This window comes from Trypanosoma melophagium (assembly GCF_022059095.1).
Source record: "Trypanosoma melophagium isolate St. Kilda chromosome Unknown ctg3segment0, whole genome shotgun sequence".
Taxonomy (NCBI): Eukaryota; Euglenozoa; class Kinetoplastea; order Trypanosomatida; family Trypanosomatidae; genus Trypanosoma; species Trypanosoma melophagium.
The window spans coordinates 120231-132430 of NW_027125162.1; the positions used below are offsets into that span (position 1 = coordinate 120231).

General features: G+C 39.4%; 4 protein-coding genes across 4 annotated transcripts; all 4 read right to left on the minus strand.

The window, feature by feature from the left end:
* Positions 1-1254: 1254 nt before the first annotated feature.
* LSM04_007504 (uncharacterized protein) lies at positions 1255-2982 on the minus strand (the record flags this gene model as incomplete). The annotated part of the gene is made up of 1 exon (XM_067336968.1): positions 1255-2982. The coding sequence occupies one exon, from the start codon at positions 2980-2982 to the stop codon at positions 1255-1257; it is 1728 nt and encodes a 575-aa protein (XP_067189919.1).
* A 1456-nt stretch (positions 2983-4438) lies between these two features.
* On the minus strand, positions 4439-5959 carry LSM04_009348 (Cytidyltransferase-like domain; the record flags this gene model as incomplete). Its single annotated transcript, XM_067336969.1, has 1 exon — positions 4439-5959. The coding sequence occupies one exon, from the start codon at positions 5957-5959 to the stop codon at positions 4439-4441; it is 1521 nt and encodes a 506-aa protein (XP_067189995.1).
* Positions 5960-7050: 1091 nt separating this feature from the next.
* On the minus strand, positions 7051-10098 carry LSM04_003002 (uncharacterized protein; the record flags this gene model as incomplete). The annotated part of the gene is made up of 1 exon (XM_067336970.1): positions 7051-10098. The coding sequence occupies one exon, from the start codon at positions 10096-10098 to the stop codon at positions 7051-7053; it is 3048 nt and encodes a 1015-aa protein (XP_067189701.1).
* A 425-nt stretch (positions 10099-10523) lies between these two features.
* LSM04_002320 (uncharacterized protein) lies at positions 10524-11849 on the minus strand (the record flags this gene model as incomplete). Its single annotated transcript, XM_067336971.1, has 1 exon — positions 10524-11849. One exon carries the CDS (start codon positions 11847-11849, stop codon positions 10524-10526), a length of 1326 nt encoding a protein of 441 aa, XP_067189663.1.
* Between the last annotated feature and the right edge of the window lie 351 nt (positions 11850-12200).

The following is a 12200-nucleotide window of genomic DNA, read 5'->3' on the forward strand; positions in this document are numbered from 1 at the left end:
TGTTGAATACGGGTTTTCAGATGCGTATGCAACGACTCTTTTTTTTTTATTTCTTTGGCATTGGAGAGTACTCATTTCCCCCACAACTCCTGGGACACCCATTCTCGGTTGAGTTATGACCATGCACATTTAATTCGTACAACAGTCATGACTGTAGCCCCATGTTCAAATAAAGAAACGTTGGTTGTTTCTGGAGTTTTCCTTTTCGAATATCACTTCCCTTGAATAGTAATAATTACTCATGCCTGTGGTAGGCACGAGGGAAAAGGGTAATGGGAAAATGCGTAAAAACAATTCTGTTGTATAAAGAAAGAAAATAACCAATAAAACAAAAAAAAAGCACTTATCACCTTTGCGTTGTGTCTTATATTCGCATTTTTTTTTTCTTGTAAGTATTGCATCAGCAACGTACAATAATGAAGCACGAAAAAATGTATGTGCTTATCATAGATGGACGCATGACGTGCACCGACCCACACATACGAGTAATAATAATATAAATATGTATATACAGTCGTTTAGTGACAAAATAGTCAAATGCATTCGTATCAGCACGCGGCAGAAAATACCAAGAAAAAAAAAACAATGAGAAATAACCGAGCATAACAATCTTTTCTTGCACACCAATAATAATAATAGTAATAATACTAATGATATTAACAACAATAATCATAATAGTAATAATAATATTAATAATATTTAATAACAATAACAATAACAATAACAATAATCATAATAGTAATAATAATATTAATAATATTTAATAACAATAACAATAACAATAACAATAATCATAATAGTAATAATAATATTAATAATATTTAATAACAATAACAATAACAATAACAATAATAATAATAATAATAATAATAATAATAATAATAATAATAATAATAATAATGCTAGTGATAGTAATATAGAATAAAGAAAAGGGAACTTCAGTAGTGGCACGAAACTTTTTGCACGCCTGAATTAAACGAAAGGTCCTGGAAAAACTGTCATATGCCCTCTTTTCCCCAAATATAACGAAAAATACCTAAGAGGCTAATCGTATTGCTTTCTCATCATTTCCATGACACCAACGCTTCAGGAAATATTTTCTTCTTCATTACGTACACCCCCTTCCTATCAAATCCTATTACCCACCTTTCATAGCCTAGTGTTGTTTTTTTTTTTACTGTCGCCGTATATTATCTTCCTTTTTATTCGTAGATACTCATTTTGGCAAAGGAAGAGTAATAATACTAGGTTCCATTATATCAAAGGACTTGTGTCCTCATCTGACCACAAGGAGCTTTCCAAGTTTTCCACGTACGACCATTCCATTGGATTCGTTGCGCCACTGTTACTACTACGCGCGCTACCACCTCCGACTGAAGATAGTGATCGGGAAAGAGAATGTGTGGCGTTCTGTGGTACAGCAAGGTAAAATCCGTTTCCTGAGGGTGAAATGATGTTTGTATTCGGATCTCCTCCGCTCATAAGAGATGCACAATTGATGCCTGTAGTGGCCGTTGTAGTACTAGTATTATTAACAGCAACAGTAGTACCCACATTTTGTTGTGATGTCTCCATAGAAAATTTTGGTAATGTTGCCGTACCACAAGGAGCTTCATTGCAGACTGGCGACGAAGTTGTCTTACTTCGAGAAGCACGTTTCTTTATCGGTGCAATTGTAGTAGAAGCTGGGGCACGCTTAAAGTCCACATCCACATTTGGATCAACATGCATTGTATGAATAAAGTTACAATCTTCCCCACGGTTACAGAGTCGATTAAAGTAGTAATGTGCACAACGCGAAAGTGGACCCACATGGCTTTTACGGTTGAGGCTACCACGGGTCACCAAAACACGTTCGCTTGGAAACGTCTCTGCTGGTTGTCGTCCATTGGGAGCTAAAACAAGAATCGTCTCACCTGGTGGAAGGTGAGGATATGTACAACGTTCAACGCTATGCCACGAGTAATTGACATGAATCGGAGAACGTGGTGCCCCCGTAGGGTCGGCATGTACAAACTTACACATAGAACCCTTCCAGCAGCTATCTGGTCGACCAGGAACGTACTTACGACATAAAACAAGACGTGAAACACCTAATGAAGGTGGAGTACGATGTAAAATTGAAGAAGCAGGTAGATAAATAATAGACGTAAAGTCAGGAGCATAGACTTCTACTCGTTCTTCGTCTACAGGAACAGAGTTGTTGTTGGTATTGTTATTGTTGATGTTACTGTTACTATTACCATCCCCGCTAGTTCCACTATTATTGGAACTTTCTTCAGTCACACAATTGCTCCCATTTTGTACGGATGCACATGATGCAAAATACCGAGAAAATCCCAAAGGAGGAATGGAAGCATTTGCGAGAGGTGCTGGGTAAAGTGAAACCCCTGACGATCCCGATGGTTTTGACTGATCGTTCAAATAAAGCGTTTGCAATGGGGTCAATACACCCTCCGTTCCAGTATCACCGATATATCCATCACTCTGCAAATTTGTTCCATTACCGCCGCTGGCTCCTCCCTGAAAACTTCCATTCGCAAATACAGGAGAAGGAGATACATTTCCTGGTGTCGCCAATAGTACTTGTTGCATCGGTACACAGGGAATAGGTTGCCCATCAATCAGGTTTAACACAAAGGTTGGTTGTTGTTGGGACGGTTGGGTCAGTGAATTTACTGATACGGTGTTAGGAGTTGAAGGCGATTGCGTCACTACAGCTGGACCAACAGCAGGGGTAGGGACAACGTTTTGGGGTGCAAAGTATGTTGGTGAAGAGGTCCCATTTGGATATACCATGTACAAACATTGTGAGAAATGAGTAGAGTTTCCTGGTAGATGAGAAGCAGGTGAATTAGTGGTTTTTCCAAAGAAATGTGAATGTGTGCCCCCGGCAAGGTTGTTTTCTGCAGCAGTTTGGTCGCCAAAGTGAGCCTGGTACATTGCATCACCATGGGGTACATTACTATTTGGAATGGACATGTTCGCAAATCGTCTCTCTTATTCCCTTTAATCTTTTTTTTTTTTCGATTTTCTTTTATATAAATATATATATATATATATATATTTTTTTTTACTTCGATTTTACTTTTAATTATCTTCAACAAATTTTCTCTTATTTCCTTTTTATTTGATTCTTTACTCCAGAACCCTGCTTAAGGCCGAGTATCGCCGAATAGCAAGTTCTCGTGCCCTTAACGGTGCCAGAGGTGTTTCGAACTCTCAACACCAAAAACAAAACGACTGTACCAAACCTTTCTAATAACTTTAGGAATGGAAAAACTACAAAACGTGGTCGAGGAACAGTCACCTCCCGTGAATAAAACAAAGAAATAAATTAAATAAATAAACAAATAATAATAATAATAATAATAATAATAAAATGATGGAACAGAAAAATAAATAATGCTTGTACTTGTTTATTTCTCTGTTTGTTTGCTTTTTTATTCGGCTTTCTCCGTTCTCTTTTTATGTTTGTGAGTGGGGAAACAAGACCTATATTCTTTCCTCCTGTAGAGTATGCTTTCGCAACAGTGACGTAGTTATTTCCAGACTCACCCAGACTTTTTTCCTTCCACAACTAACGAAAAGAAAAACTCCTTTGGAAAAAAGAGATCAAGGAAAAAAAAAAGTGAACGTCGGAGAGAAGAGAGAAAGAGAAAGAGGGAGAAAACAAAAACAGAATGGTACTGTTCTTTTGAGGTTCGGTATTAAAAAAAGCGGAATGCACACCGTCACAGCATGACGCATATAAAAAAAAACAAAAAGAAAAAAAAGGAGAATTGCAAAACGTATTTAGGATCCTCATCAGGACGCAGCTGAAGTTTCGCGGCGTTAGAAACTCCCCCACCACTTCCTCCCACGGGCAAGTGAACACAGAAAGGGTGAAAGAGGTGATAAAAAATCAAACATAAAGAAAAAGCGACAATAAAAGTAGGAAAAAAAAAGAAAATAGGTTTTGCGTCTTCTCTTACCACCCCATTCTGTTTGTTTCCTCTATTTTTTTTTTACGTTTGTTACCACTTTCAGTACTTCAGCAATGCCATGCGCCCCGAGGCATTCCTCTTCTTCTTCTTTGTTACGTTATAGAATTTATTTATCACCACAATTACAGAGATTCATATGTATGTATTTTTCCTTTATTTTTTTTTTTGCGTTTTTTTTTTCCCCTCACATTTTTTTTTTGCAGTTGTTCTTCTTCTTCCCCAGCCTTATCTCGACTCTTCATCCACTTTTGGTGTTTAGTATTCACTCTCACCCGCTCCTCCGTGTATACACTGGAACACCCCCACCCCTCCTCTTCCACTCCCTACCTTCTTTTGCTTATTCTTCCATGCAATACATGTAACGCAATAAATATTTCTAAGTATATCGATACATTATATATATATATATATATATATATATATATATTTATATATTTATATATTTATATTTATCAGGCGCCCTCCTGCACGTTAGAGCGGCCGTATAACTTATCTTTAGCCGCCACGTCGGCGTCCGTCGCTGCGCGGATGCGGGCGATGAGAACACTTGTGGAGATGCCGGCGGTGCGGGGGGCGGTGCGGAGGATCCCCAGCCGCCGGGGGACGGCGTAGTACGTGTCGTCCGGCCGGTCGTACTCGCAGCCGCAGACAACGACGTGGATGTTGTGCCGCCGGATCATCGCCTCCGTGACGCCGGCGACGGGGCTGTTGGGGATCACCTGCGAGACAAATTTGCACATCCGCACCTCATTCACCCGCTCCTCCGTCGTCATGATGGGCCGCCGCTTGTACGCCGCGCAGTCCTCGTCCCCGCAGACCCCGACAATGAGGCGGTTGCCGTACTGCAGTGCGTTCTGCATAAAGTTCTTGTGGCCAGCGTGGCAAAGGTCAAAGACACCGTCGCAAAAGACATTTTTCACAGGCACAAAGAGTGGTATGCGGGTGGAGTAGGAAAGATCGACCAACATTCCAACAATATAGAGTACAGAGGCTACAATAGAAAATACGTCATTAAATACAGAGCCTATGCAAATACATACCACAGCAGCATGTACACGACGTCCAGCCACATTACTAACATGAACTTCTATGGAAAGAAGTGCAACGACTAAAGCTCCACTGATAACACTGAGAATGCTGTAGTTGTTAAATGTCAGAATCTTAAATAAAGGTATTACACGGGCTCCAAGACAAAGAGCTATACCTGTTTTATATTTGGGATTCATCTTTAATAACGCGACATTGACAAAACTCACAAGAATCAACGTCAAAAAGCAATATTTTGCAATTTTTCGGTTAAAAAAAAGAGTAAAATTTTGCGTTGGAAGGGCAAGTGGTGTAATTAAAGCACAAAGCATCAAAAATGATAACTCTGAATCACGAAAACAATACGTTAAATGATAGGCAAGATTTTTTGCCTTCTGACGTTTTAGATTTTCAGCGTTAATGCGACCAAGAACCGTGTTAAATTCCACTAATTGAAGTGTCATGAGCAAGTTCCACTGCGTAGAATGATCCCTCACATTAAAAACTTCCATAAGCGTAAGAGCAAAAAAAATACGAGAAATACTACTGCAGACACGCGCAAAAATATCACCTAGTGGAGTTGCTGATCGGCAACGTTTCGCATGAACGCCATCTAAAGAACCACAAACAATTGATACAAGACAGAGTAAACACGAAAGTAAAATCGGGGTTTGATCTCTGAGATCATTTGGAGTGGTTGATTTCTTATTATAATATTCATTAATTATTTGATAAGATTGCATAGAGCTTACGAGTCCTGCAAGAGTAATGGCATTTGGCGCCACCATCTCTGGAACCAGATGTTTGCTCATCGCCAGCCATAATGGATGTAAAACAAGTGTTACAAAACTACTGGGACGTGTTTCTACAAAAGTTTCTGCATGAGCAATACGGTCACGCTCTAATGGTGTAAAAAAGAAGCTGTGATCAATAATATGAGAAGCCATTTGCTCTCACTAAAAATACAAATAAAATCGAGGATGAAAACTAACAGAAAGGGGAAGAAAATGAGGCCAACTAATAATGGTACAATGGTCAGAATCGTCCAAAAAGAAATATCCACTACATATATGTGTGTATGAGTATATAAGGAGAACAAAGAAAAAGAAAAAGAAGTATATTTCAAATTAAATGATAACAACAATAACATTAATAATGACAATGAAGATACGTGTAAGTGATATACTTAAAATATCATTTTTAAGTTTTTGTATTTTAATTTGTACTCCTTGGATTTCTAACACCGTTAAAGTGAGAGAATGCGGATATCAAAGTGGAATTCTGTCTGTTAAGCAAAGGTACCAAAACAATTATAAGCAATACAAAGCAAAAAAGAAAACAGGGAGTATTAGGATAGTACATCATTCCCGAATACCAGGTAAGATAAACCTGAAAAAAAAACATGCATGAGTAGTAATATATATATATAATGTTAATTTTTTTCTTCTCTTTTTCCACTTTATTTGTTCACATAAATACATTCTATATCTCTTTTTGCCAAAGAGGAAAGGTGAGCAAGCACGTTTGTTCCAAGTGATTCCTTCTTTTTCTTGTTTCCATACATGCCGCTCATCCATTCCTCATACAAAATAGGGTAACCAATAAAACAAAATAAAAAAATCAAAAAGGCCCAGAAAAGACTAGAAGGTAAAAAGTTAAACCCTTTACTACAGGGATAGAACAAAAAAAAAAAAACACTCTTTAACCCTTCCCCCAAAGTAACTTCATTCCAATAACATGCAATTGCATTTCCATATGGTCTTTTTTTTTTTTGTTGCTTCGTACAGGTCTTCATATAAAACAATCTTGTTCTTTTTGTTTTCCATTCTGGAGGGGGGAAATGATGCACTCAATATAATAGAAACATTTTTATCAATTTTATATAGAAATAAGTAAATACTTGACGTGCCCAATTTTCTTAATACATCCCACTCACACGCTCACATGTCACTACCTAATTTCCCTTTAAAACGAAGAAACAGAAAAAAAACACACATAGTAATATAATAAATACATATTTATACAGACGCACTTATTTCTATCCACTCTTTGTTACGGAACCATTACTTCTCTTTGAGCGCCGCTTGATTCGTACCATGGCACTGACAGCAGGTTGTAATTCCACAGCCTTTCTTTCCCAGATGGAGCCAAAGGTGCAGCTGTTGCCCTCCACCAACTGCAGCGATCCACTTCCCCCCTGATCACGCACTCGATTGATAACACCAACGGAGAATCCCGCCACACCGTGCACGACTTGGGTGTCATATCCCACAAGCGTCATGGTCACATTCCTTCCATTTACACTTTCATCGCGGCAGACCCTTAAGAATGTTTCTTTATTACTGATATCAACCACGGAGGCCTCAAGGGCAATATTCAATCGTTCAAATGCTGTATTGGCGAGAGCTGCAATGTCCTCACCCCCTAAAGTACCAGTAACTACTTTAAACACAGAAAATGAGGGCATAGAGTAGAGAAAATCTTCGGCAGAAAACTGAAGAGCGCGATTAGTGTTTGATATATCACTACCCATTTCCGTTGCAACGAGAGCTAAACAACGAAATGCAGGCCATAATGTCGGTTTAAAAGGATGATGTACAATAGAATGAGCTAGGTCATAACCGTAACAACCCACATACAAGTCATCTTGAGAACTGGAGGTAAGTAAAAGGGTACCACGAGCTCGTAAAGCAATTGGATCCATGGCAGATATACCCTCGTAAAGTACATCCAGTGGGCACACCCAGGTTCTATAGAATGATTCATTATTTGTATCACTGAGTGTAACAAGTGAAGTGGTTTCATCAAAGTCAAGAACAATGGCATAAGAACCTCCATTACTTCCATTCCATACTGATTTATTTGCTTGTATTACAGAAAATTGAAAGTTCACAATTAAACAACACCGTTTTGGAGCTCTCAAAACAGTACTAATTTGATTACGAATAAATGTTCGATTAGCATGTACTGTATCTTTATCCATATGTGTTACCAGAACGCTTACACTGTCTTTTGCATGATTTCGAGAATAATTTCGCGCAACGGTGGCAGCATCTTCAAGTGCTAGATGTTCTGATAGCATAAAAGAAACATGGAATCCACTATTATTAATAACACTTTCCACATCTGCAGTAAAACCTAATCGATCAAATGCATCAGCAAGAATTGTAGCAACATAATTCTTTTTTGGATATTCAAAACGTAATAAACGTTGAGTTGGAGGAAGTGCGTATCGTGCTTCAGAGAAAATAGTATCCTGAAACTCTTTGGCCCCAAGTTTATCAACCGTCTTTTGTGATTTAGCTGCCATAATATATCCATATCCAATAACAGCTGAATATAGACGTGTTACTGGTACATGCCATCTTTTACGATATTTTTTAACATTAACATCTGCTAAACGCACAACTCCACGTTCTTGATCCAAACCAATAACAATTGCAAAGTGACAGGGTTCTGGTCTGTTATCCACCTTCACATTAAGTGCGATATTAACATCGAAACCTATAAGCAATACACTTTCAGTTTCTACCGCAAGGGCCAAGTGTTTCATAAATACATCATCCGCAATGTTTACTGGACCATCTTCAGCCCCACCACGTTGTGAGACGATTACAACACCCAGAGCCACAGCAGTTTCCATCTTTATTTTTTTTAGAAATGTATGGTACCAACTGAATGCTGATGCAACAGAAGACTTATTACTACCACCAACAATAGTTGTAATTCCGAGACCAAGTTCTTGGCATAATTTAGTTACAGGAATACCACGTAAATTCACAAATGAACGATCCGTAATACTTTGACTCTGTTGTGAAATTCGATCAAAAAAAGTACTAGTAACAAGATGATGCATCAGTGATAATCCAAGTATATGGGGAGCAATAGAAGTATCAAGGGCGGTTGTCATCATACCACCCGAAAGTGATCCATCAAGCACATTAAGAGGAAACATAGATGGTACAGACTCAATAAACTGGTTACTGATAAAAACTCGAACAAATCCACGAGAACGATTGCAGTAATTATCCTTTACACAAAGAGCTTTATAAAGTGTTTGTACAGGAATTGTATGTTCCTGAATTCCAATAGAACCATCTTCTAATAAGTATGGAGTACCAATAGTTACAGAATGCAACGCTGAGTTAAAGTTAAGAAGCAATGCAAAAGTTCCCTGGTTCTTTGCTGAGCATTTAGGAATAATAGTTTCTGTGGAATGTTCTGATTCATTAGTTTCTAGATAATTCAACCGCATTCTTATTTCATGTTGTTCAACCAAGTAAGGGTCATAATTTAAAATGGTTATAGATTGAATATCCAGAGCTGATAATTCTTTTCGAAATTGCGAAAGAGCCGTGATGGGTAATCGTTCTTCTGTACACATAACGTCCCCCACCTCATCCATAGTCGCTGTATCAAAATTTGCCACTTCACAATGTACATTTTTTTCATTTAACTTTTTATTGTTAGATAAATATTCGTTGGTTACGTCAAACAATTCGGCGAGTGTTACAGATGGAAGAGAGACATAATGCATTGCTAGACGATTCTGACGTAGCACATCCTCAATAGTTATATTTTCACCTGAAACATAGCTGCAAGCGAGGGCAATGCTGAGTAACCACGTACACGGTGCCCCTCGTAATTCTGGTATATTATGCATATCGCATGGCAGTCGCATCGTCTTTACAAACTCCTGTAACTTCTTTCGTGCTGCCTCTGCTTTGCGCCGCATATTCATGCCACTGGCGACCTCTGGCGTCTCCACATCCGGCAGCACCACGCGGCTTGTGGGTTGTGTGGGGGAAATGGCCGGCAGGAGAGAGAGGGGGGCACTGCTGCTGCTGGCGGGGGCCTCCCCCGTCGGGCTCGCCGCCTGCAGGCGGGAACTGCGGCCAATCGCGACGGCCTCCCCCACACTTCCATTCCCGCCCCGTTCACTCCGGCCGTTTGGGGTGACGTGGCCGCTGCTGGTGGGGCCCGAGAGGCTCCCGCGGAAGAGGCGGCGGATGTCCGCGTGCATCGCCTCCAACTTCGACTGCATCCCCACCAGCCGCGCCTCCACCCCCGAACACTCCATCGCCATGGGAACACAATACAGAAGAAATAAAAAAAAACAGGGGGACCTCAGACCTTCAACGTGTGGTCAGTGCTCCTTCACTGAATGTGCTTTTGGATTGGATGATTCTATAGCAAGAGAAAAAAAAGACAAGAATAATAATAAACAACACACACACACACATAGAGAGAGAGAGAGAGAGAGTAAAGAAAAAAGAAAAGAAGAGAGAAAAAATGACGCGGCGAGTGAAACTTGCAACAGTGAAAATATATTGCAATACCACCAGCGTCAAATTTGTGTGTATGTGAAAGTATTTTTCTTTTTTTTTTTTAAGCAAAAAAGAAAAAAAAATGATCTCAAAAAGACACAGGAGAATATATGTGACACATTCTTTGTGTTGTCGTGGCGTATGTATGGATGTATAACATCAACGCATTTACCTGACCACACTCTCATCGTCCCAGTGATACAATCCACATAATGCCAAACAAAACTAAGACTATCTTCATAACATACATTGTGCTCTGTGAGGAAAAAAGTAAGGAATTTGACTGGGCTATAACGTCAGCAACGTTTGCACACCACTCAGCACGCAACTCGGAATAATCAGTAATATCCACATCCACAATGTCCTTATCACTGTCAAAAGAAGACTTTGGGGATAAGAAAGAACCACGATGGACATCACTACTATTCCCCTCTTCTGAGTCAGAAATAAACCACCTTCTGGCCTTAGCCTCCGTTAAAGACCCTGCACTATTCATACCAAAGCAACTAATTCCACCCGTAGACTCAAGAACAGTACCAGTAGTCGAAGTAGTAGAAGTAGAATCACGGATATTTTCACGGGAACAAACAAGAAGCATCCCATCGTGGGTTTCCCCATCAAAGGTGTAGAACTGTGGTTTAACCATAACACGTCTAAACCCCCGTTTATAGTAGTATTCCAGCAATTTGGTATTTTCTGCCAGACAATGTAACCAAACTTCGTTCAAACCATACTGATTCTCATTACTAATCAAGGAGGGTAAAGAATCCTTACGATTACACTCAGTATCACGCGACACAGCTTCTTCCTTCTTTTCTTCACTGTATTTTCGTTTTTCACGATCAAACGGATATCCAAATATATACAATATGATGTTTTCTAAACGCGACATCAACAAAGTCATCAGACCAGTTTCCATCATCGTTCTCGTTCCTGTTGTTGTCATTGATGTCGATGACATCCCTTCAGGAGAATCTAGAAATAAATAGCGTGGAACTGGGATGTAAAAAAGCATGTAGGAGATAAATCGCCTTAGTAGTAGCTCTCCTATGCCACGACAGCGTAATCTCGCATCCACCGCGAAAGAACCCAAGTAACCTGTTGGAGATGGCACAATTTGTCCATCACGCCGTCGACAGTGTGCAACTTGTCCAATACAGAACCCCACTACGACAGAGTATGAGTTAGAAGAGTCACCATTACTCACATCATGAGTACCGTCATCATTATCATTATCAACTTCGGTAGTTATACCGTTCTCCATTTTACAGTCAGATTCCATACTACTGAAAATCGATGCAAGTTGCATTTCATTTGCATAAGCAACAATAGCTACGCACGAATCTGAGAGCAGCCATTTATAGTAATCATCATCATACTTCACGGGAAATGAGGCATCATGCAAACGCCAAAGTCCGTCGATTTCATATGGTTGAATGCGCCAACGGAGCTCCACAGAAAACGGCACACCATCATTGGAAGGTAAAATCACAACCTCTGAGGTATCCATTGCTCTCTGCCCAGGAGATCTCTTGGTAGAAGAAATCAAAAAGAGCTTAAACACACACACACACACAAAAAAAAAAAAAAAAAAAAGAATCATTGAAAAAGAAAGAGCAAAAATAAGAGTATGACAAAAAAAAAGCAAAATATTTTTCTTGAAACCAACAAATAAAAACCCCTTTCAGGAAAAAAAAACAGAAGGGAGTGAAGATAGCACAACACCAGAAGCGATGCCGCCCTCATAACGGCATTTAATTACCAAACAAAGAAAAAGGAAATACGCAGAAGCTAAAAAAAAAAATATGAGGTAGCTTCTACATAGACCTGATATTTGTACATAAGCATGGTATTGGCAAAA